This window comes from Hordeum vulgare, chromosome 7H, assembly GCF_904849725.1.
Source record: "Hordeum vulgare subsp. vulgare chromosome 7H, MorexV3_pseudomolecules_assembly, whole genome shotgun sequence".
In the NCBI taxonomy this organism is placed as follows: Eukaryota; Viridiplantae; Streptophyta; class Magnoliopsida; order Poales; family Poaceae; genus Hordeum; species Hordeum vulgare.
The window spans coordinates 61,054,725-61,081,769 of NC_058524.1; the positions used below are offsets into that span (position 1 = coordinate 61,054,725).

Sequence of the window (27,045 nt, forward strand, 5' to 3'; positions counted from 1 at the left end):
CAGGAGAGGAGGAAGAAAGTGGAGCATAGCCAACTGCAGGCGCTGCACGAAAGGGTACAAGAGCTAGAGGAACGAGAAGCAGATCGTAGCAAACGACCAGCCGAAGCTTCCCTTGAAGATACCCCGCCATCTCAGCGGAGAAGCAGTGTGGCTTCCACCGAGCAGACTTGGCAGCTGGAGCCTGTCTTCACGGCTCCTGCTAGCTACCCCATGGATGCTATCACGGAGTCTCAACATTGCCACCTTATGGCGCGATGGATGACATTGAAAGTCAAGGCGGCTGTTGGAGTTGTTTTACCTACTGAACCTGGCACAACCTACCACAGTCGGTCGATTCGAGGAGGATATGCTAGGGTGATGGTGGATCAAATAACGAACGGATTTGAGGACCTTGAGCTTTACCACCCTACGGGTGAAGGGGAGATTCGGTTGGGTTCTTCTCTGAAGACTTCATGCCTATGGCGGAAGGAGCTCATCAACCTTCCAAACTGGACGCCTCCGCCTCCTCCTCCGCCTCCTCCTCCGGCGAGTGATCAAGGCACTCGGTCTCCTTCTCCTCCTCCGCCTCCTCCGCCGCCTCCTCCTCCGGCGAGTGATCAAGGCACTCAGTCTCCTTCTCCTCCTCCGCCTCCTCCTCCGGCGAGTGATCAGGGCACTCAGTCTCCTTCTCCGATGCGTGGCGGCACTCCGCCTCCTTCTCCGCCTGCGCCGGCGCGCCCGAGCAGCCAGCCTCCTCCTTCTCCGCCTCATCGACAAGGGCGGAAGATGCCCGCCGCCGGCTGCTCCGGCGCGTCGTCCTTCTACTCTGCCTCGTAAGAAAGGAAAGATAGCCGTAGCCGCTCCGTCTGCTCCGGCGTCTAGCAGTAAGCCAGAGGCAGGCAATACAAATACGGTCCTTCTCTGAAGACTCCAGAGAAGTTACCATACGAGAGGAGCCAGGAGGAAAACGCGAAGATTGTGCAAGCCGAAGTGAAAAACTTCTTTGAAGGGGTGAAAGCAAAGAAACATCCACCTCCGGAGGAGAAGATAGATCAGGTAAAAGCGAAGCGTACTCTAGCTCCCCTGAAGAAACCACCAAAGTCTCCGACGAAAGGAAACTATGAGCGCATTATTACAAAGTCATTTATCAAAGCGGAGCGGTCGGGAAGTACTCTTAGTGGTCAAAGGTTAGCACAACGACGAGCTGGGAAAAAAGTTGCCCAGCTCAGCGAACAAGCGAACCAATCGTTCCCCCTGCTCAAGGTGTCTAGCGATATCGTCGTCGCTAATCATCCGGGGATCTTGTTGCTCGGTACCAATCCTGCAGATTACCTGCTCGACGATGCACATTTTGATTTCTTGGAGGTGGACGAAAACAAATACGTGTATGGGAAGCCTCTCATCAAAGATGAAAGATCTCTAACAACGATGATGCGAAGATTCCATGATTGGTACATGAAAACCCGCAGAGAGTCTGAGGGGAGTAATATTTTGACGCTGAGAGTTGAGAGGGGCATGACCTCGTTGGAATTGAACTGTTGAATGTTCCATTTGAGGAGTTCTTCCCGTTTTTCAATCTCCTAGGCCTTGATAAATTAATGATCACTTGCTACTACCTGTAAGTAGTAGTACTTCTGTCATTAAGTCTCTATATATAGGTCAGCTCTTTCATTGCATGTATTTTTAATTATCCTCACTATATTATATGCAGATTGAAGATCGTCGAATTGAAGAAAAGACAAATCGGTGATATTGGGTTCATTAACACAAATCTCGTAGATGCATTTATGGTTGAATTTCAGGCCAAAGATACCGATGCCAACCTGCTACAATCGTTTGTATTGAATCAAAACAAAGCTATAATACTCTTCCCTTACGAATTCCAGTGAGTGTTACTGTCTTGTGCATATTCGGTTTCCCTTATTGGTCAAGGTTATAATAATGTAATTGATGAGTTATGCATGCGTGCGCAGCTTCCACTATATTCTCCTAGAGATTAAGCTTGAGCAGGGAATAGTAACAGTCTTAGACTCGAGACGAAAAGATCCCAAGGAGTATGCGGACATGACTGAAATTCTACAGAAGTAAGTTAAATCGATCATTATCGCACCATATCTACAACTTTGTACATTTCCTGATATCAAGTAATTGTTTTCTTTGTCTGGCAGGGTTTGGAAAAAATTCACCTCAAAAACTCCGGGACTGCCGAAGAAGCTGCAATTTAGACACCCGAAAGTAAGTACTATAGTAGCATGTTCCACGCATCTCCTAGTGATTCAAGCGCTAGTTTCATCAATACCATTTAGCATGCTTGCTAACTATCAGTTTGATTGACCTCTATTTCTTGTAAAGTGGTTGTGGCAGGAACCAGGGAATGATTACTATGGATACTGCATTTGCGAGTCCATCTGCCACACGACCTGTGAGGGGGGCTACTCTGACAAACAATATGAAGTGCGTAAATAATAATATTCACAATTTTATTTTATTACCATCATTTGTGTTCAGTTTCATTTATTCATATATATGTATTGACCCCCTTCTTCAAATTAGATATTTCGGATGCGGAATGAACTCCTACCAGCAGATCGTATGCGAGGAATTCAAGAGGAATTGGCGGCATTCTTTCTTGACCACGTGATAGCTAAAGACGGAGAATACCATGTGAACCCTAATCGGTTGAATTTTAATTAGGAGATTATATTGTAAGAGATAATTATATTGTATATATGTAGCCAGTAGCGTCAGATAGATATACGAGAACTTGTTGTTCGACCAATCTCTCAGAGAAGGAGAGGTGGTCGATATCACTTCTCTCTGTATGCATATGTTCATTATGATCTTCTGTTTCCTTCATTTGCTTACTAGCTAGCGTGTCTAGTCCTCTCTATACGTATAGTACGTAGCGTCGACCAAGCACGGAGATAAGAGAGGATACTTCTCTCTATTAATTAGCTAGCTAACACAATATATGAAACACCTAAATTAACCCCCCAAAACCCCCTACCCCCCCCCCCTTTCAAAAAAAAACCCAACACCTGAAATGCAGACGCGTGGATGCCTATTGGTCCCGGTTGGTGCCACCAACCGGGACCAAAGGGCCTCCTGCCTGGGCTCGCTGAACCGGCCACGTGGAGGCCCATCTGTCCCGGTTCGTGTAAGAACTGAGACTAAAGGCGAAGGGCATTAGTAACGACCTTTTTGTCCCGGTTCCGAAACCGGGACAGAAGGCCCTTACGAACCGGGACAAAAGGCCCTTTTTCTACTAGTGCAGATTCGTATAGTGGAGCAGTCATTTGGAATAGTTCCAAGTGGAACGTGCTAGTAGCATCTACAGTATGACATAGAGATTTTTAAAGTATACACGGGTCTGAATGTTGCAGACCCGTTGACTAAAACCTCTGTCACAAGCAAAACACGATCAAACCCCAGAACTCATTGGGTGTTAATCACATGGTGATGTGAACTAGATTATTCACTCTAGTGCAAATGAGAGACTGTTGGATATATGCCCTAGAGGCAATAATAAAGTAATTATTATTATATTTCCTTGTTGATGATAATCGTTTATTATCCATGCTGGAATTGTATTGATTGGAAACTCAAATACATGTGTGGGTACATAGACAACATTGTGTCCCTAGTGAGCCTATAATGGACTAGCTCGTTGATCAAAGATGGTCAAGGTTTCTTTGCCATAGACATGAGTTGTTATTTGATAATGGGATCACATCATTAGGAGAATGATGTGATGGACAAGACCCAAACTATGAACATAACATATGATTGTGTTAGTTTATTATTATTATTTTCTGCATGTCAAGTATATGTTCCTATGACCATGAGATCGTGCAACTCAATGACACCGGAGGAGTATCTTGTGTGTATCAAATGTTGCAACATAATTGGGTGACTATAAAGATGCTCTATAAGTATCTTCAAGGGTGTCTGTTCAGTTGGCATAGATCAAGAATAGGATTTGTCACTCTGTGTGACGGAGAGGTATCTCGGGTCCCACTCGGTAACACAACATTACAATAAGATTGCAAGCCATGTGACTAAGGAGTTAGTCACGGGATCTTGTATTACAAAACAAGTAAAGAGACGTGCCGGTAACGAGATTGAACTAGGTATGGAGATACCGACGATCGAATCTCGGGCAAGTAACATACCGATGGACCAAGGGAACTCCATACGGGATTGATTGAATCCTTGACATCATGGATAGATCGATAAATATGTTCGTAGAATACGTAGGAAGCAATATGGGCATCCAGGTCCTGCTATTGGTTATTCACCGTAGAGGTGTCTCAGTCATGTCTGCAGAGTTCTCGATCCGCAGGGTCTGCACATTTAACGTTCGGTGACGATATAGATATAGTTGAGTTATTGTGCTGGTGACCGAAGGTTGTTTGGAGTCCCGTATGAGATCCCGGACATCACGAGAAGCTACGGAATGACCAGGAGGTAAAGATTTATATATATGAAAGTGTTATTCGGGTTCCGGAAAAGTTTTAGTGGGCTGGGCCTTGAGGAGGAGGGACGCCTCCCCTTGGGACGCCCACCTCCCTTGTTGGAGGTGGACTCCTCCCCACTTGGTCGGCCAGCCCTCCCTTGGAGGAGGGGCCAAGGTCGCACCCTACCTACCCCCTCCTCCTATATATAGAGAGGGAGAGAGAGGGAACCACCACCCCAAAGCATAGGTCGAGCCCTACCTCTCTCCCTAGATCAATTTCTCCTTCGAAACGCGTATGTGGCAGTGCTTGGCAAAGCCCTGCTGAGATCACACCATCGCCGCCGCCACCATGTCGTTGTGCTGCCGGAGAACTCATCTACCACTTTACCCACGCTCGCTGGATCGAGGTGGTGAAGGCGTCATCGGGTTGTACGTGTGCTGAACGCGGAGGTGTCATCCGTTTGGCACTTGATCAGGATGTTCGTGATTGGATCGCGGGACGAACCGTGATTGGATCAGAAGACGTTCGTCTACATCAACCGCGTTCTCAACATTTCCGCTTAGCGATCTACAAGGGTATGTAGATGCACTCCCCCTCTAGTAAATGTTGATCTCCATAGATTGATCTTGGTGAGCTTAGAATTTTTTTGTTTCTCATGTGACGTTTCCCAACAATATATAAGTACGGATGTATGTACATACACACGGACGCAGGGCTAGCATATGCACTATTGTTTCTTATTAACAAAAATGTCTCAGGGTTACAACAGAAGAGGAGAAAGCACATGCCTCTATCTCAAGACCTCCACAGGTCCACATTCTTTGTTTTTCAACATGACGCCTTCCCGTGTCGCCGCCTATCCTCCTTTCCGTCGTCACCGACAGTGTTAGTAGTGCCCGAGATGACTGTCGTACTTTGCTAGCAAAGCAAAAGCTGCTAGAAATGAGTAGCGCATCTTTATTAACATAACTTCCTATCATTAATAGCAAATAGCACATAGGTTATTAATAGTACATACAATAAAATTTTGTGATGTTTTATTATAACTATTTTTCTTGACTAGCTAACAAAATCACTTTAGGATTATGAATAAAACTAATGCTTTTCCTCAGTAAAGAATCAAACCATTACACGGGCAACCAAATGGATCTCTTTATTATATAGCTGAATTAAGTTAATGTTATGTTACTCATGTTATTGCTATTTACTCTGTAAAAAATCATGTTATTTATTGTAATCCACTGTACTTTTTTTTATTAATCAAAGTGCATGTGTTAATTATTTGCTTTAGTCCACCATACGCTAAGTTTTATTGTTTGTGAGCGACCATCTTTTTGCACATCTATAACCAGAACATGCACTAATTGTCTTCCTGCTTATAAAAAATATTGTATTTTACCTCATTAACATTTTTAACTAAAACAAAGTAAAGTGAAACAATTGCCCCACGATGGAGTTTAGAGGCATGCACTATCTTTTCTTCTCAAGTCAGCTATAGTCATTCTCAAACAAACTTGAGCGCTCCATGGCGTGTCTACGTTAAATTCTCCTCATTCCTTCTTTATTATTATTCTCTACCACAGATTGAAATCCCTCTTTTCTCTTTATTCTTATCCTCTATTTTATCTCCTTTCTTTATTCTTTTCTTCCATTTTATTTCCTTCCTTTTTCTTCTCTATTTCCTTTTTTTGATCGAAAGGGGTTTCCCCCCACCCCATTGCATAAAACGGAGCACAAAGTTGTTCAAGACATTTTAAAGCCTAAAGGACCTACCTAAGCTAGCAGGCCGCAATACAGTTACAAGCATAAGAGTAGTTTTTAAACGCCAACATACTGGCAGGCACGGGTTTAAAGTCTCAGAGAGCTGACAACAAGTTGAACTGAAAAGAGGCAGAAGCTATGTTGATATCGATAATTCAAGTTGGAGCCTGGGTTCATATGAGTTTGGTGAACAGTACCTTAAATTAAAATGAAAAAAGTTTAAAAAATTTCAATTTTTTTGCAGTGCACGATGCTCTTGCATGTGAACTCGGTGCAAAATATTGGAAAGTTCGGACATTCAACGAGCACCTAGCAAAAAAAGACAAAATCACATCTAAATAGTGCGATTATCAATAGCTTTTTAAACATCCGAATTTTTTCTTTTTTACAACATGCTTCTCGAATGTCCAAACTTAACAAAAAAATTACACGGAGTTCGCACACATGAACATATTGCAGCACAAAAAAGTTAGAATTTTTGGAACCATTTTTCTATTTGAAATCGCGGTATTGTTCATGCCCGAGCACAAAAACACTGCTCTCTCTTTATATCTCCTTCTTTATTTCCTTCTTTATTCTTTCATTCAATCTCTCTCTTTCCTTCTTTATTCTTTCCTCCAATTTATTTCCTTTTTCCTTCCTTATTCTTGTATTCAATCCCTCTTTCCTTCCTTGCTAGGGGTGGCTTATTTCCTTCCTTGATGATTTTCGGGATGGCTCCTTGTTACCTAAAAAGATCAAAGACGTATATGAATTAGTAAGGTCGGATGTAAGGAAACGTGGTGTGACTATTGTATAGCTGAATCAACCTTGGCCTGTTTGGATACTCTAACTCGATTAAAGGTTAGAGTTAGATTTTAACCCTGCACTAATCCTGAGTTAACGTTAATTAAAGAGGTGTTTGGATGGCAGGGTTAGATAAATAATAAACATTTTTTTTCAATCATTTAGCTACTTTTGATCCTATTTTCTACCGGGTTTAGTATGGCCGGCTCTTGTGTGGCGTGCAGCCCAACGCGCTGCCAATGCGCCCGTGCACTCCCGCGCGCCCAGATCGGCATGCCCCTCTGCACCACTCCGCATGGACCACACCGTCGCCCAAGCCACACCGAGGTCGCACTCGCAATCCCGTAGAGCTGAGCGTCCCCGTTCCACCCCGACCTGCGAGAGAGGAGGAAGCGGTCCCGCTGACATTGGCGCCATGCGAGCTTTGCTCGGGGATCTCGGGGACGGGGGTGACGGGGGGACGGCGGTGGGATGGGGGCTGCTAGTGCTGGCGGGATGGGGGCGGCTGGGGGCGGATAAGCGTGGCTTGGGCGGCTGGGGGTGGCGGGATGAAGGCGGTCGGGCGGATGGAAAGGCTGGCGAGGTATGGGGTCGGCAATCGCCGACGACCGACGGAGTTGGGCCGGCGGATGAGGGCGAGAGGAGGAATCGGCCCCGCCGACGCCGGCGCCATGCGAGCTTTGCTCGGGGATGGGGGCGGTTGGGGTGGTGGCTGCGGGAGCGGGGTGGATGGGGAGACGGGAGCGGAATGGATGGGGGGGTGCGACGGGATCTCGTGCGGCTGGGCTGCAGGAGCAGGATGGGAAAGTATTCTTTTTATTAGGCCCGACATAACTCTAACCCAAATAAACACCTCTTATGTGGGTTAGTTTTTTTGGTAAGTTATAAATGCATCTAACAAAATTTAACCCTCGTATTTAGATATTTTGGGTTATTTGAGTCTAAACTAACTCACACCCATGGATCCAAACAGAACTTGTATTATCATGCAACATGAGCTATCTTAGTTGGTCGTAATATTAGATTACGGACGAAAAATCCTATTAAGCGCCACACGCGCCGGTTACAGGTAAATTTTGCTAACCGACGTGATTGGATCTTTAAATGGACCGGCCCATGGCAGAGCGCTGCATGCGTCGGTTATCAAAATTTGCCTTTAACCGACGTCTATAACGGTAAATTGGGTTTCCCTCCTGTTTGGTTTAGTCCCTCGCTCCAACGTGAAAGTGTTGGACTTTCAAATAAGATTCATAATTACAGCGACTCGCTCGCACTAACAAACCCCCACATATATATTGCTCTCTCCCTCTCCCATTGCTAATACTGTACTCGCAAAGCCTATAAAATCTATTTAATAACATGTGCAGTTAAATGACACATTTCCTTTATCTATTTTTTTAAGCTTTCTTTTATTTTAGCGCACTTCGCTCAAAATTTAGTTTCCCACAATCGCACTTAATCAAAATCCACAATTAGAGCTAAGCGACACAAATAAGCCGGTTCTTTTGTTTAATTTATGGAATCCTAATTTTTCTAAGCGTAACTTTATTTAGGATTTATGGAGTCCTCTTTGTATAAGAGCTGGTGAGTTTTGGTATTTAGTTTGATAACGAATTCAGAGAATGTAATAAAAACAAATACCTACACACCTGATTTCTTTTCACAGGTCACCCGTGCGTTGCAAAGCTATAGCTAGCCACCTCTTGCGTAGTGCCTTCAAACTTTCCTGACGCTTTGTTTTGGACACTCGCTTCCTCTGTATGATTTTTATATTCAGCTCATCAGAGCCCACAAATACTGACCACTTAAAGCATCTATAGTCGAACCCATCAAACCCTTTTTAAACTTTCGGACAGGCCGTTCAATCACTACCCAATCAACAAAAATCGATTCAAACGGGCATTAAAAACCGATCTCAAACACCCGAGTTGACCGACACCCGTTTCGAGACTGTCTCCTTTCTTATATGCACAGCCCACAAACCATCGTCCAACAATTCAAACTGTCTAATAGTATTTCTACACAGCCACTAAAGCATGCAAAGGCCAGCCTACCTTGCATGTCAAGTATACATCTTATTGAATTAACTCATGGCCGACAACAATGCGAAAGCGTATATAAACCAGTGAGAATCGATTTAAGATAGCAGAGTTAATTGCATGGACATATCACATTTGCGTACCATGTAACGAGTCAATACCATTATCTCTACATGTCGCAATTCAGTACCACTACTCAGTCTAATTGTTACAAAATGGACTGACAACCGTATAAACGTGTATTAACCGTGTATCTGACATGTCGGGCCCACCTGTCAGGGGCCACACTGGCCAATCGGCGCATGCCGGTGCGTTGACTAGGACGAGGCTGGTGCGGTCGGCCTTAACCGGCTCAGTCGAACCGATCCGTCCCCCTAGCCAGTCCATTCTCTTGTCCTCCTCGAGCTCTCTCCCTACGAGAGCAGCAATGACCTCTCCAGCCTGCTGTACATCAACTCCTCCTCCGACGACATGCAGTACCATGTGAGTTGCTGAACTAGGGTTAGGGTTAGGGTTTGTGTTCTTGGGCAATTTCTAATTTTTTTTGCGGGATTGTTGCTCCTTTAGGTCCCTGCTAGCATTGATGACCAGGACTACATGGGCGTTGAGACAACATCGCTGGTTCCTTGCGAGGAGCATGGTCTGGCAGCTGAGAGGCGTATGGCATTTGAAGGATTTGAGACGGGCAGGAGGTTCTTGGTGTGTGCTAATAAGGTGAGATGCTAAACAATAGCTTTAACTTATTGTATTTAGAACGATAGAAAGCACATGGCCGAGTCCATAGTTAATGTTGTAGTACTCTTTATGTTGGCAGATCTATTGGTCAATCTTTAGCATATCCATCTCTTGATGCAGTTTGTGTGATTGTTTAATTAGGCAACATCTTACTGTATACTTGTTTAGCTAGTTGGTGATATTTTCCATGTATATGTAGTTACTGTAGTACATGTTTATTTTATAGCTAAATGAGTGTTCAATGTTTGTAGTTCACATGTTCATTGATTAATGTACCTGATTATATAAATTACAGCTTATTGATTGTTTACTTGGGTATCTCACTGATGTGATGTTCATAGTTCATTTTTTAATTGGTAGTTGTTAGTTGTTAGTTGTTAATTCCAGCTAAAGATTATACTGTTTCACTCTCATATTTACTTATAATCAAATATGTTGTTTACATTGCAGGACTTTGACAACTATTTTTTTTCAATGTGCTGGCCCAGAGTGGCCTCCAACACTCTAGATTGTTTTGTTGAAGCTATGGGAGATGTATGAATACATCAGGAGTGGTAGGAGGGAGGATAACCTTGAGATTTCACTCACTATTCACCATTTGACAGAGGATCAAAACAAGCTAGAGGGCAACCATGACAAATTGGTTGAGGATGTGCATGAACTATTCAATGCCCCAAGAGGAAAAGATGATTGATTTCAGCTATTTGAATGCTAAGGTGAAGGGTGCTGAGGTTACCAACTCAGTTGTCTCTCATCTGAAGATAGAGATGGAGAAGAAAGATGTAGAGATATTCAAGCTACAAGAGAAGTACAAAGTGCTGATGAACCTCGCGGAAGCTCAAGGCACTATCATCAGGAACCTTAAGCTCAAACATTTGAAAGAGAAGCAGCAACTGGGTGAAGCTAGTACGAAATTGCAGTTACATGTTGATGAACTAAACAAGTCCCAAGAAAAACTCACCCAGGAGAAATAAAATTTCAAACCTCACATGGGTGATTTGAAGAAGGCGCATGAGAAGCTCACTATGGGCAAGGTTGAACTAAAACTTCACATTGCTGATTTGCTAAGGGCAGAGGAGAGGAACAACCAGAAGCTAAAGGGAAGCCAGCACATCTTGGCGGAATGAAGAAGATGTAGAGGAAGAGAAAGAGCAAGGGGAACTAGAAGCATGCTTAGTTCTCCTTCTGTGAAGTGTGTTGTTGTTTAGAAATAGTATATGTACTCTATGGTTGTGTAGTATTGATGGTATAACATAAATATAAACAGGGACATGCATGCATACCTTTTGTCTATGAGACATGATTGTGTAAGGGCCATATTTCCCATATTCACCTCCAATACATATCTTGAGTTGGTTAGAAACCAACACCAATTTGATGTGTCCTCGTATCCAACTATAGCAAATGCTACTGGAAATATGTTGTTATTTTCATCTCTCTCAGTGGCATCTAGGATTTGAGCACCAGTATTCAGCTTAATAAAGCACCCATCAACACCTAATTTTGCAAGAAAGCAACATTTAAAGTTAACATCTATCGTTCACAAGGTGCAGTCTACAAACATTCTATATAAATGAAATAAACATGTTACTAACCAATGAATGGCTTTCAACCATTGAGAAATCCCTCTCTTGCTCCATTTATGCAGAAGAATATATCATGAAACCTTGGTCCGGGATGTGGCCTTTTTGTTGTAGGTTTTGGAGTTACTGTTGTCACAACAACTCTACATCCAGGATTTTTGACCATGATGGTTTGAGCATAGTCCCTCAGCCTGGTATACTGCTGCTTGTGCTCTCCTAATACAGCTTCCACACCAAGGTTCTTGGCCCTATAGGCCATGTGCCTCGGCACATCAACACCATAGTTGCTATACTGGTGCTTGGATCATATCTGAACAGTGACTCATAGGTCTTTGCAAGCCACTTAGCACTAACCCTAGATGACTCTGTACTTCTAGGAAAAGTGTGCTGCAACCTCATCTTCTTAATAGCAAATGTCTTTTTCCCTTTGATCACTGCAGCAACTATGCAGAACTGGCATTTCTCATTTTTGCAACATCCAATTATCCTTTTGTCTGAGTTTCTGTGGTACCTGAAATTCCTTGCCTGTGTAACGTGCAAGCTCAACAATGCCTCTCTAAATTGCTGTTGATTCTTAAAGCACATGTACATGCACAACTGCTGATGTGGTTGCTCAAGTTTTATATTGTACCATATCCTAGGTTTTATTTTCTTGGCCCTACTTTTCTTGCATTTTTAGGACAAATGTTGGTTCCTCATATCCATCATCCACACAGTCAAACAATAGCCCATGATATTTCTCATCTGATCAAGGAATGAAATCAAGTTGCACCTTCTCTAAAACACTAGAGTGTGACCTGGTTGTGGGACCTCTCCTAACTGGTAGCTTCTGTCTCTTCATTGCAGGTTGGTGCATGGGTGGTTCTTCTGCTAGGTCTTGTGCTGAAACACAATTCACCTAGTCATCATAGGCCAGGAGGTCGCCGTAGCCGCCCACGACACCGCCGCCTCCGGGGATAGCCGTGGCCATCGCTTGAGATCCGCGGGGAGACATGATAGGGGAGAGGAGGGAAGAACTCAAGCTAGGGTTCATCGGGGGGACGGCTTGGTTCGACCGAGCCGATTAAGGCCGACCGCACCAGCCTCGTCCGAGTCAGCGCACCGGCACGCGCCGATTGGCTAGCATGGTGAGTGACATGTGAGCCTGACATGTCTGATACACGATCAATACACGCTTATACGGCTGTTAATCCATTTTATAACAATTAGGCCGAGTAGTGGTACTAATTACGACATGCAGAGATCATGATACTAACTCGTTACATGGTGCGCAAATGTGGTATGTTCATGCAATTAACTCAAGATAGCAAGTTGGGATTATTCAACATGATTCATAATTTAATATTTTTTCTGTTGGTGTGTGTGTGGGAGCCAATGCCCAATATGACTATGTGGCCCACACAGCAATAGGCGTACAAAGCCAAGGTGAGGCACAAAGAGGGAGCTCCTATACGGTGTTGCACCGTCGGTTCGCACTCCTCACGCTTGCAGCGCCCCCTGCTAGGCCGGCTCGTGAAACATGTCCTAGCGCCCCGCTGCAGGCCTTGAAAAATTTGCATTGATTTTCAAAAACGTGAATTCGAAAACATACATTAAAATTCCATCGGATTAAAAAGTAATTAATCAGATTTGCGAAAAGTTCAATGATTATGAAAAAAAGTTCACCGATTTTTAAAGAGTTCACAAAATTCAAAAAAAAATCGTTGATTTTGGAAATAAAATCATCAATTTTTAAAAACAGTTCATTGATTTTGAAAAAAGTTTAGGGATTTTAAAATATGATCACCGATTTTCAAAAAAGTTCACCGATTTCAAAAAAAGTACATCGATTTAGAAAAAAAGTTTACGAAATTTAAATTATGTTCACCGATTTTCAAAAAATTCACCAATTTAAAAATAAGTTCATCGATTTGGAAACAAGTTCACAAATTTTAAAAGCATTCCATCAAAGTTAAAAAATATTCAATTTGAAAGAAAAAATCACATATTTGCAGAAAAAAATCAACGAACTAGGATGAAAAAGAAAAAAGGAAAACGACTAAGAAAAAATAAAAAGGGAAAATAAAGAATAATGGAAGCGAAAAAGTTCATTTCTATCAGATCCCGTTAGGGCGGCGAGTGGTGGTAACGGTAAAATTTCTCACGGAGGTTGCCAGTTCGAATCTCAGTAACGCTCTTTTGTTTTTATGGGAGTAAGCACCTGGATGGACCGGCGCATCGCCGAAGCGCTGCACGAGCCTGTTAGCAGAAATTGCCTATAACCTGCATGTGTGGCGCTATATGGGATTTGCCGCCGAAAAGAGATCCCTAGTTCGATTCATATATAAAGATACTTGAGAGTTGAATTGTACATAAAGCTGGGCTCGCTCTCTTGGTTGTTGTCGTCGGATTTGGTCAGGATATCTCGAGTTCGATTCTCTCGGGTACCAACCTTTTTATCAATGACGTGAATCATCCTGACCGCAGGATGCTACTGGGCCGGGCGAGTCGGTCAGTTCTTTTTGCGTAGGCCCCATAATTTTATGTAGTATGCGTGAATAGATGTGGATGATCTTTGAAAAAAGAATTGTGTTTTTCCCCTAGGATGCTACTGGGCCGGCCGAGTCGGTCAGTTCTTTTTGCGTAGGCCCCATAATTTTATGTAGTATGCGTGAATAGATGTGGATGATCTTTGAAAAAAGAATTGTGTTTTATCCCCTAGACGATAAACCCTAGGATTTTGACTTCTTCCGGCGACCAACGCCGAAATATCTATCAAATCGGCCATGCTTACACCGACGACTACTCACATTCAAGCTGATTAAGGGGGATGCTGGTGATCCTTCCCGGCCTTGGAGGAAGTTCTCCCGGGACAACGAGCGGCAGCGGCAGCGAGATCGGATCGGGCGACAATGGCGGAGGGTGCTCGTGTTGGGGAACGTCCATCATGGAGGGTGCTCGTGTTGGGAAACAAAAAATTTCCTACGCGCACGAAGACCTATCATGGTGATGTCCATCTACGAGAGGAGATTGGGATCTACGTACCCTTGTAGATCGCACATCAGGAAGCATTAAGAAACGCGGTTGATGTAGTGGAACGTCTTCACGTCCCTCGAACCGCCCCACGAACCGTCCCGCGATCCATCCCACGATCCATCCCGCGATCCGTCCCACGAACCGTCTCGCGATCCGTTGCATGAACCGTCTTGCGATCCATCTCATGATCCGTTCCGATCTAGTGCCGAACGGACGACACCTCCGCGTTCAACACACGTACAGCTCGATGACGATGTCCACATTCTTGATCCAGCAAGAACGGGCGGAGAGGTAGAAGAGTTCTCCGGCAGCGTGACGGAGCGCCGGTGGTGGTGATGATCTACTCCGGCACGGCGGAATCAAGAAAAGACTAAGGGGGGCAGCAAAACGCACATCACCGCCCACAAAAACTTTTGTGTTCTACTCGAGAAGACATCTACGCATGAACCTAGCTCATGATGCCACTGTTGGGGAACGTCGCAAGGGAAACAAAAATTTTCCTACGCGCACGAAGACCTATCATGGTGATGTCCATCTACGAGAGGGGATGAGTGATCTATGTACCCTTGTAGATCGTACAGCAGAAGCGTTAGAGAACGCGGTTGATGTAGTGGAACGTCCTCACGTCCCTCGATCCGCCCCGCGAACAATCCCGCGATCAGTCCCACGATCTAGTACCGAACGGACGGCACCTCCGCGTTCAGCACACGTACAGCTCGACGATGATCTCGGCCTTCTTGATCCAGCAAGAGAGACGGAGAGGTAGAAGAGTTCTCTGGCAGCATGACGGCGCTCCGGAGGTTGGTGATGATCTCGTCTCAGCAGGGCTCCGCCCGAGCTCCGCAGAAACGCGATCTAGAGGAAAAACTATGGAGGTATGTGGTCGGGCAGCCGTGAGAAAGTCGTCTCAAATCTGCCCTAAATGCCCCATGTATATAGGAGGAGGGAGGGGGACCTTGCCTTGGGGTCCAAGGGACTCCCAAGGGGTCGGCCGAGCCAAGGGGGGGAGGACTCCCCCCCCAAACCGAGTTGGACTTGGTTTGGTGGGAGGAGTCCCCCTCCCTTCCCACTTCTTCCCTCTTTTTTTTCTTTTCCTTTGATTTCCTTCTCTTGGCGCATAGGCCCCTTTGGGGCTGTCCCACCAGCCCACTAAGGGCTGGTGTGTCTCCCCAAAGCCTATGGGCTTCCCCGGGGTGGGATGCCCCCCCCCCCCCCGGTGAACTCCCGGAACCCATTCGTCATTCCCGGTACATTCCCGGTAACTCCGAAAACCTTCCGGTAATCAAATGAGGTCATCCTATATATCAATCTTCGTTTCCGGACCATTCCGGAAACCCTCGTGACATCCGTGATCTCATCCGGGACTCCGAACAACATTCGGTAACCAACCATATAACTCAAATACGCATAAAACAACGTCGAACCTTAAGTGTGCAGACCCTGCGGGTTCGAGAACTATGTAGACATGACCCGAGAGACTCCTCGGTCAATATCCAATAGCGGGACCTGGATGCCCATATTGGATCCTACATATTCTACGAAGATCTTATCGTTTGAACCTCAGTGCCAAGGATTCGTATAATCCCGTATGTCATTCCCTTTGTCCTTCGGTATGTTACTTGCCCGAGATTCGATCGTCAGTATCCGCATACCTATTTCAATCTCGTTTACCGGCAAGTCTCTTTACTCGTTCCGTAATACAAGATCCCGCAACTTACACTAAGTTACATTGCTTGCAAGGCTTGTATGTGATGTTGTATTACCGAGTGGGCCCCGAGATACCTCTCCGTCACACGGAGTGACAAATCCCAGTCTTGATCCATACTAACTCAACTAACACCTTCGGAGATACCTGTAGAGCATCTTTATAGTCACCCAGTTACGTTGCGACGTTTGATACACACAAAGCATTCCTCCGGTGTCAGTGAGTTATATGATCTCATAGTCATAGGAATAAATACTTGACACGCAGAAAACAGTAGCAACAAAATGACACGATCAACATGCTACGTCTATTAGTTTGGGTCTAGTCCATCACGTGATTCTCCTAATGACGTGATCCAGTTATCAAGCAACAACACCTTGTTCATAATCAGAAGACACTGACTATCATCGATCAACTGGCTAGCCAACTAGAGGCATGCTAGGGACGGTGTTTTGTCTATGTATCCACACATGTAAATGAGTCTTCATTCAATACAATTATAGCATGGATAATAAACTATTATCTTGATACAGGAATTATAATAATAACTATACATTTATCATTGCCTCTAGGGCATAATTCCAACAGTCTCCCACTTGCACTAGAGTCAATAATCTAGCCCTCACATCACAATGTGAATTACATTGTAATAAATCTAACACCCATACAGTTCTGGTGTCGATCATGTTTTGGCCGTGGAAGAGGTTTAGTCAGCGGGTCTGCTACATTCAGATCTGTGTGCACTTTGCATATATTTACGTCCTCCTCCTCGACGTAGTCGCGGATGAGGTTGAAGCGTCGTTTGATGTGTCTGGTCTTCTTGTGAAACCTTGGTTCCTTTGCTAAGGCAATGGCACCAGTGTTGTCACAGAACAAGGTTATTGGATCCAGTGCACTTGGCACCACTCCAAGATCCGTCATGAACTGCTTCATCCAGACACCCTCCTTAGCCGTCTCCGAGGCAGCCATGTACTCTGCTTCACATGTAGAATCTGCTACGACGCTTTGCTTGGAACTGCACCAGCTTACTGCACCCCCATTAAGAATAAATACGTATCCGGTTTGCGACTTAGAGTCGTCCGGATCTGTGTCAAAGCTTGCATCGACGTAACCTTTTACGGTGAGCTCTTCGTCACCTCCATACACGAGAAACATCTCCTTAGTCCTTTTCAGGTACTTTAGGATATTCTTGACCGCTGTCCAGTGATCCACTCCTGGATTACTCTGGAACCTACCTGCCATACTTATGGCTAGGCTAACATCTGGTCTAGTGCACAGCATCGCATACTTGATAGAACCTATGGCCGAAGCATAGGGGACGGAGCGCATATGCTCTCTATCTTCATCAGTTGCTGGGCACTGAGTCTTACTCAATCTCGTACCTTGTAACACTGGCAAGAACCCTTTCTTGGACTGTTCCATTTTGAACCTCTTAAAAACTTTATCATGGTATGTGCTTTGTGAAAGTCCTATCAGGCGCTTTGATCTATCCCTATAGATCTTAATGCCTAGAACGTAAGCACCTTCTCCTAGGTCCTTCATAGAGAAACTTTTATTCAAGTAACCTTTTATGCTCTCCAAAAGCTCTATATTGTTTCCAATCAGTAATATGTCATCCACATATAATATTAGAAACGCCACAGAGCTCCCACTCACTTTCTTGTGAATACAAGATTCTCCAACCACTTGTATAAACCCAAATGCTTTGATCACCTCATCAAAGCGTTTGTTCCAACTCCGAGATGCTTGCACCAGTCCATAAATGGATCGCTGGAGCTTGCACACTTTGTCAGCATTTTTAGGATCGACAAAACCTTCGGGTTGCATCATATACAACTCTTCCTTAAGGAAACCGTTAAGGAACGCCGTTTTGACATCCATCTGCCAGATTTCATAATCGAAAAATGCAGCTATTGCTAACATGATTCTGACGGACTTAAGCATTGCCACGGGAGAGAAAGTCTCATCGTAGTCAATTCCTGGAACTTGTGAAAAACCCTTTGCCACAAGTCGAGCTTTATAAATGGTTACATTACCGTCAGCGTCCGTCTTCTTCTTAAAGATCCATTTGTTCTGAATAGCCTTGCGGCCCTCAGGCAGTATCTCCAAAGTCCACACTTTGTTCTCATACATGGATCCTATCTCGGATTTCATGGCTTCTAGCCATTTGTTGGAATCTGGGCCCACCATTGCTTCTTCATAATTTGCAGGTTCATTGTTGTCTAACAACATGATTGATAAGACGGGATTACCGTACCACTCTGGAGCAGCGCGTGATCTCGTCGACCTGCGTGGTTCAACAGAAACTTGAACTGGAGTTTCATGATCATCATCATTAACTTCCTCCTCAACCGGCGTTGCAATGACAGAGGTTTCCCCTTGCCCTACGCCACCATCCAGAGGGATGAGAGGTTCGACAACCTCGTCAAGTTCTATCTTCCTCCCACTCAATTCTCTCGAGAGAAACTCCTTCTCGAGAAAAGTTCCGTTCTTAGCAACAAACACTTTGCCCTCGGATTTGAGATAGAAGGTGTACCCAACTGTCTCTTTTGGGTAACCTATGAAGACGCACTTTTCCGCTTTGGGTTCCAGCTTTTCAGGCTGAAGCTTTTTGACATAAGCATCACATCCCCAAACTTTAAGAAACGACAACTTTGGTCTTTTGCCATACCACAGTTCGTATGGTGTCGTCTCAACGGATTTTGATGGTGCCCTATTTAAAGTGAATGCAGCTGTTTCTAATGCATAACCCCAAAACGACAACGGCAAATCAGTAAGAGACATCATAGATCGCACCATCTCTAACAAAGTACGATTACGACGTTCGGACACACCATTACGCTGTGGTGTTCCAGGCGGTGTTAACTGTGAAACAATTCCACATTGTCTTAAGTGAGTACCAAACTCGAAACTCAGATATTCACCCCCACGATCAGACCGTAGGAACTTGATCTTCTTGTTACGATGATTTTCCACTTCACTCTGAAATTGTTTGAACTTTTCAAATGTTTCAGACTTGTGCTTCATCAAGTAGACATAACCATATCTACTTAAATCGTTAGTGAAGGTGAGAAAATAACGATATCCGCCGCGTGCCTCCACGCTCATTGGACCAGACACATCGGTATGTATGATTTCCAACAAGTCACTTGCACGCTCCATTGTTCCGGAGAATGGAGTCTTAGTCATCTTGCCCATGAGGCATGGTTCGCACGTGTCAAGTGAATCAAAGTCAAGTGACTCCAAAAGTCCATCAGCATGGAGTTTCTTCATGCGCTTTACACCAATATGACCCAAGCGGCAGTGCCACAAAAATATGGCGCTATCATTGTTTACTCTAACTCTTTTGGTCTCAATGTTATGTATATGTGTATCGCTATCAAGATTCAATATGAACAATCCTCTCACATTCGGTGCATGACCATAAAAGATGTTACTCATAGAAATAGAACAATCATTATTCTCAGACTTAAAAGAGTAACCGTCTCGCAATAAACAAGATCCAGATATAATGTTCATGCTCAACGCAGGCACTAAATAACAATGATTTAAGTTCATCACTAATCCCGATGGTAGTTGAAGTGACACTGTGCCGACGGCGATTGCATCAACCTTGGAACCGTTTCCTACGCGCATCGTCACTTCGTCTTTCGCCAGCCTTCGTCTATTCCGCAGTTCCTGCTTCGAGTTGCAAATGTGAGCAACAGAACCGGTATCAAATACCCAGGCACTACTACGAGAGCCGGTTAAGTACACATCAATAACATGTATATCAAATATACCTGATTTTTCTTTGCCCGCCTTTTTATCTGCCAGATACTTGGGGCAATTGCGCTTCCAGTGACCCATACCCTTGCAATAGAAGCACTCTGTTTCAGGCTTAGGTCCAGTTTTGGGTTTCTTCGGCGGATTGGCAACAGGCTTGCCGCTCTTCTTAGAATTGCCCTTCTTGCCTTTGCCGTTTCTCTTGAAACTAGTGGTCTTGCGCACCGTCAACACTTGATGCTCTTTACGGAGTTCAGACTCTGCGACTTTCAGCATCGCAAACAACTCGCCGGGAGACTTGTTCATCCCTTGCATGTTGTAGTTCAACACAAAGCCTTTATAGCTTGGCGGCAGTGATTGAAGGATTCTGTCAGTGATAGCTTCTTGCGGGAGTTCAATCCCCAGTTCAGCTAGACGGTTTGAGTACCCAGACATTTTGAGCACATGTTCACTGACAGACGAGTTTTCCTCCATCTTGCAAGCATAGAATTTATCGGAGGTCTCATACCTCTCGATCCGGGTGTTCTTCTGAAAGATAAACTTCAACTCGTGGAACATCTCAAATGCTCCATGACGCTCAAAGCGATGTTGAAGTCCCGGTTCTAAGCCATACAAGACTGCACATTGAACTATTGAGTAGTCCTCCTTACGTGCTAACCAAGCGTTCTTAACATCCTGATCAGCCGTAGCGGGTGGTTCATCTCCTAGCGCAGCATTAAGGACATAATCCTTCTTTCCAGCTTGTAAGATTAGCTTAAGATTACGAGCCCAGTCTACAAAGTTGCTTCCATCATCTTTCAACTTAGCTTTCTCTAGGAACGTATTAAAATTCAGGATGACACTTGCGTGAGCCATGATCTACAACACAAATATATTCAAAGTGGACTTAGACTATGTTCAAGATAATTAGAGTTCAACTTAATCAAATTATATGCTAAACTCCCACTCAAAAAGTACATCTCTCTAGTCATTTGAGTGGTTCATGATCCACTTACACTATCCCAAGTCCGATCATCACGTGAGTTGAGTATAGTTTCAGTGGTAAGCATCCCTATGCTAATCATATCAACTATATGATTCATGATCGACCTTTCGGTCTCATGTGTTCCGAGGCCGTGTCTGCACATGCTAGGCTCGTCAAGCTTAACCCGAGTGTTCCGCGTGCGCAACTGTTTTGCACCCGTTGTATGTGAACGTTGAGTCTATCACACCCGATCATCACGTGGTGTCTCGAAACGACGAACTGTAGCAACGGTGCACAGTCGGGGAGAACACAATTTCGTCTTGAAATTTTAGTGAGAGATCACCTCATAATGCTACCGTCGTTCTAAGCAAAATAAGGTGCATAAAAGGATTAACATCACATGCAATTCATAAGTGACATGATATGGCCATCATCACGTGCTTCTTGATCTCCATCACCAAAGCACCGGCACGATCTTCTTGTCACCGGCGCCACACCATGATCATCCATCAACGTGTTGCCATCGTGGTTGTCGTGCTACTTATGCTATTACTACTAAAGCTACATCCTAGCAAAATAGTAAATGCATCTGCAAGCACATATGTTAGTATAAATACAACCCTATGGCTCCTGCCGGTTGCCGTACCATCGACGTGCAAGTCGATATTTCTATTACAACATGATCATCTCATACATCCAATATATCACATCACATCGTTGGCCATATCATATCACAATCATACCCTGCAAAAACAAGTTAGACGTCCTCTAATTTTGTTGTTGCATGTTTTACGTGGTGACCAAGGGTATCTAGTAGGATCGCATCTTACTTACGCAAACACCACAACGGAGATATATGAGTTGCTATTTAACCTCATCCAAGGACCTCCTCGGTCAAATCCGATTCAACTAAAGTTGGAGAAACCGTCACTTGCCAGTCATCTTTGAGCAAAGGGGGTTACTCGTAACGATGAAACCAGTCTCTCGTAAGCGTACGAGTAATGTCGGTCCAAGCCGCTTCAATCCAACAATACCGCGGAATCAAGAAAAGACTAAGGGGGGCAGCAAAACGCACATCACCGCCCACAAAAACTTTTGTGTTCTACTCGAGAAGACATCTACGCATGAACCTAGCTCATGATGCCACTGTTGGGGAACGTCGCAAGGGAAACAAAAATTTTCCTACGCGCACGAAGACCTATCATGGTGATGTCCATCTACGAGAGGGGATGAGTGATCTACGTACCCTTGTAGATCGTACAGCAGAAGCGTTAGAGAACGCGGTTGATGTAGTGGAACGTCCTCACGTCCCTCGATCCGCCCCGCGAACAATCCCGCGATCAGTCCCACGATCTAGTACCGAACGGACGGCACCTCCGCGTTCAGCACACGTACAGCTCGACGATGATCTCGGCCTTCTTGATCCAGCAAGAGAGACGGAGAGGTAGAAGAGTTCTCTGGCAGCGTGACGGCGCTCCGGAGGTTGGTGATGATCTCGTCTCAGCAGGGCTCCGCCCGAGCTCTGCAGAAACGCGATCTAGAGGAAAAACTATGGAGGTATGTGGTCGGGCAGCCGTGAGAAAGTCGTCTCAAATCTGCCCTAAAAGCCCCATATATATAGGAGGAGGGAGGGGGACCTTGCCTTGGGGTCCAAGGGACTCCCAAGGGGTCGGCCGAGCCAAGGGGGGGAGGACTCCCCCCCCAAATCGAGTTGGACTTGGTTTGGTGGGAGGAGTCCCCCTCCCTTCCCACTTCTTCCCTCTTTTTTTTCTTTTCCTTTGATTTCCTTCTCTTGGCGCATAGGCCCCTTTGGGGCTGTCCCACCAGCCCACTAAGGGCTGGTGTGTCTCCCCAAAGCCTATGGGCTTCCCCGGGGTGGGTTGCCCCCCCGGTGAACTCCCGGAACCCATTCGTCATTCCCGGTACATTCCCGGTAACTCCGAAAACCTTCCGGTAATCAAATGAGGTCATCCCATATATCAATCTTCGTTTCCGGACCATTCCGGAAACCCTCGTGACATCCGTGATCTCATCCGGGACTCCGGACAACATTCGGTAACCAACCATATAACTCAAATACGCATAAAACAACGTCGAACCTTAAGTGTGCAGACCCTGCGGGTTCGAGAACTATGTAGACATGACCCGAGAGACTCCTCGGTCAATATCCAATAGCGGGACCTGGATGCCCATATTGGATCCTACATATTCTACGAAGATCTTATCGTTTGAACCTCAGTGCCAAGGATTCGTATAATCCCGTATGTCATTCCCTTTGTCCTTCGGTATGTTACTTGCCCGAGATTCGATCGTCAGTATCCGCATACCTATTTCAATCTCGTTTACCGGCAAGTCTCTTTACTCATTCCGTAATACAAGATCCCGCAACTTACACTAAGTTACATTGCTTGCAAGGCTTGTATGTGATGTTGTATTACCGAGTGGGCCCCGAGATACCTCTCCGTCACACGGAGTGACAAATCCCAGTCTTGATCCATACTAACTCAACTAACACCTTCGGAGATACCTGTAGAGCATCTTTATAGTCACCCAGTTACGTTGCGACGTTTGATACACATAAAGCATTCCTCCGGTGTCAGTGAGTTATATGATCTCATAGTCATAGGAATAAATACTTGACACGCAGAAAACAGTAGCAACAAAATGACACGATCAACATGCTACGTCTATTAGTTTGGGTCTAGTCCATCACGTGATTCTCCTAATGACGTGATCCAGTTATCAAGCAACAACACCTTGTTCATAATCAGAAGACACTGACTATCATCGATCAACTGGCTAGCCAACTAGAGGCATGCTAGGGACGGTGTTTTGTCTATGTATCCACACATGTAAATGAGTCTTCATTCAATACAATTATAGCATGGATAATAAACTATTATCTTGATACAGGAATTATAATAATAACTATACATTTATCATTGCCTCTAGGGCATAATTCCAACAGTTACTTGCCCGAGATTTGATCGTCGGTATCCGCATACCTATTTCAATCTCGTAACCGGCAAGTCTCTTTTACTCGTTCCGTAATATAAGATCCCGTGACTTACACTTACTCACATTGCTTGCAAGGCTTGTGTGTGATGTTGTATTACCGAGTGGGCCCCGAGATACCTCTCCGTCACACAGAGTGACAAATCCCAGTCTTGATCCATACTAACTGAACGGACACCTTCGGAGATACATGTAGAGCACCTTTATAGTCACCCAGTTACGTTGCGACGTTTGATGCACACAAGGTATTCCTTCGGTGCCAGTGAGTTATATGATCTCATGGTCATAGGAACAAATACTTGACACGCAGAAGACAATAGCAATAAAACGACACGATCAATATGCTACGTTCATAGTTTGGGTCTTGTCCATCACATGATTCTCCTAATGATGTGATCCCGTTATCAAGTGACAACACTTTCCTATGGACAGGAAACCTTGACCATCTTTGATCAACGAACTAGTCAACTAGAGGCTCACTAGGGACAGTGTGTTGTCTATGTATCCACACATATATTTGAGTTTCCAATTAATACAATTGTAGCATGGATAATAAATGACTACTATGAACAAGTAAATATAATAATAACTAATTTATTATTGCCTATAGAGCATATTTCCAACAGTCTCCCACTTGCACTAGAGTCAATAATCTAGTTCACATCACCATGTGATTTTAACGAATCCAACACCCATATAGTTCTGGGGTCTGATCACGTCTTGCTCGTGAGAGAGGTTTTAGTCAACGGTTCTAAAACTTTCAGATCCATGTGTGCTTTACAAATCTTTATATCATCTTATAGATGTTGCTACTACGTGCTATTCGGAAATACTCCAAATATCTACTCTACTATACGAATCCGTTTTACTACTCATAGTTATTCGGATTAGTGTCAAAGCTTGCATCAACGTAACCCTTTACGACGAACTCTTCAACCACCTCCATAATCGAGAAAAAATCCCTTAGTCTATTAGTTACTAAGGATGACTTTGACCGCTATTCAGTGATTCAATCCTGGATCACTCTCTGTACCTCTTAACAGACTTGTGGCAAGGCACACATCACGTGCGGTACACAACATGGAATATTGTAGAGTCTATGGCTAAGGCATAGGGGACGACCTTCGTCCTTTCTCTTTCTTCTGCCGTGGTCAGGCTTTTGACTCTTACTCATATTAACACCTTACAACACAGCCAAGAACTCCTTCTTTGTTGATCTATTTTGAACTCCTTCAAAAATTTGTCAAGGCATGCATTTCAATTGAAAGTTCTGTTTAGCATTTTTGATCTATCTCCATAGATCTTGATGCTCAATGTTTAAGTAGCTCTATCCAGGTCTTCCTTTGAAAACCTCCTTTCAAACAACCTTTATGCTTCACAGAAATTCTACATTACTTCCGACCAATAATATGTCAACCACATATACTTTATCAGAAATACTATAGTGCTCCCACTCACTTCTTTGGAAATACAAGTTTCTCATAAACCTTGTACAAACCCAAAATCTTTGATCATCTTATCAAAGTGTATATTCCAACTCCGAGATGCTTGCACCAGTCCATTGAAGGATCGCTGGAGCTTGCATACTTGCTAGTATCCTTAGGATCGACAAAACCTTCTGATTGTATCACATACAATCTTTCCTCAAGGAAACCGTCGAGGAAACAATATTTTGACTTCCTATGTACAATATTTCACAAATAATGCAGCAACTACTAACACAATTCCAACAGACTTTTAGCATCGCTACGAGTGAGAAAGTCACATCATAGTCAACTCTTTGATCTTGTTGAAAACATCTTTGCGACAAGTCAAGCTTTTCTTAATAGTGACTTATCACCATCATCGTGTGTCTTCCTTTTAAAGATCCATCTTTACTTAATAGTCTTACTACCATCAAGTAGTTCTTCCAAAGTCTACACTTTGTTTTATACATGGATCCTCTCTCGGATTTCACGGCCTCCAGCCATTTGTCGGAATCCGGGCCCACCATCGCTTCTCCATAGCTCGTAGGTTCATTGTTGTTCAACAACATGACCTCCAAGACAGGGTTAATGTACTACTCTGTAGTAGTACGCGACCTTGGCGACCTACGAGTTTTGTAGTAACTTGATCCGAAGCTCTAATGAGCACCATCATCAGCTTCCACTTCAATTGGTGTAGGCGCCACAGGAACATCTTCCTGCGCCCTGCTACACACTGGTTGAAGTGACGGTTCACTATCCTCATCAAGTTCCACCACCCTCCCACTCAATTCTTTCAAGAGAAACCTTTCCTCGAGAAAGGACTCATTTCTAAAAACAAACACATTGCTTCCGGATCTGAGATAGGAGATGTATCCAACTGTTTTGGATATCCTATGAATATGCTTTTATCCGCTTTTGGGTTCGAGCTTATCAGACTGATTTTTTTTCGTATAAGCATCGCAGCCCCAAACTTTTAAGAAATGACATCTTAGGTTTCTCCAAACCATAGTCTATACTGTGTCATCTCAATGGAAATACGCGGTGCCCTATTTAAAGTGAATGCGGTTGTCTCTAATGCATAACCCATAAACGATAGTGGTAATTTGATAAGAGACATCATAGTATGCACCATATCAAATAGGGCGTGGCTATGAGGTTCAGACACATCATCACACTATGGTGTTCCAGGTGGCATGAACTCCGAAACAATTCTCACATTGTCTTAAGTGCGTACCAAAAATTCGTAACTCAGATATTCATCTCTATCATCATATCGTAGACAGTTTATCCTCTTGTCACGACGATCTTCACTCTGAAATAGCTTTGAACTTTTCAATATTTCAGACTTGTGATTCATCACGTAAATACTCATGTATCTACTCAAATCGTCAGTGAAGTAAGAACATAACGATATCCACTGCGTGCCTCAGCACTCATTGGACTTCACACATCAAAAATGTATTACTCCCAACAAGTTACTCTCTTGATTCATGTAGCATGATCTGCATGTCTCAAGTGATTCAAAATCAAGTGAGTCCAAACGATCCATCTGCATGGAGTTTCTTCATGCGTTTATACCAAGAGGTATGGTTTGCATGTCTCAATCGTTTCAAAAATGAGTGAGTACAAAGATCCATCAGCATGGAGCTTCTTCATGCATTTTACACCAACATGACTCAAGTGGTAGTGCCACAACTAAGTGGTACTATCATTATAACTTTGTATCTTTTGGCACCAATATTATGAACATGTCTAACACTATGATCGAGATTCAA

General features: G+C 44.2%; 1 protein-coding gene across 1 annotated transcript; it reads right to left on the reverse strand.

The window, feature by feature from the left end:
- Positions 1–6,405: 6,405 nt before the first annotated feature.
- LOC123408277 (vegetative cell wall protein gp1-like) lies at positions 6,406–9,326 on the reverse strand. Its single transcript, XM_045101423.1, has 3 exons — positions 9,295–9,326; positions 7,172–7,769; positions 6,406–6,925 (listed from the first exon to the last, which is right to left on the reverse strand). The coding sequence occupies exons 1-3, from the start codon at positions 9,324–9,326 to the stop codon at positions 6,884–6,886; spliced, it is 672 nt and encodes a 223-aa protein (XP_044957358.1). The 3' UTR covers positions 6,406–6,883.
- Between the last annotated feature and the right edge of the window lie 17,719 nt (positions 9,327–27,045).

Bases quoted from the DNA above. Each gene is read 5' to 3' on its own strand.
- LOC123408277 (XM_045101423.1), bottom strand. From the start codon at position 9,326: ATGCGCCGATTGGCCAGTGTGGCCCCTGACAG. The intron at 7,770-9,294 runs GTGGGCCCGACA...CTGCTCCTGCAG, and splicing joins GCCAGTGTGGCCCCTGACAG to CCCAGCCGCACGAGATCCCG. The intron at 6,926-7,171 runs GTAGAAAATAGG...TGATCTTTTTAG, and splicing joins AGCCGGCCATACTAAACCCG to GTAACAAGGAGCCATCCCGA.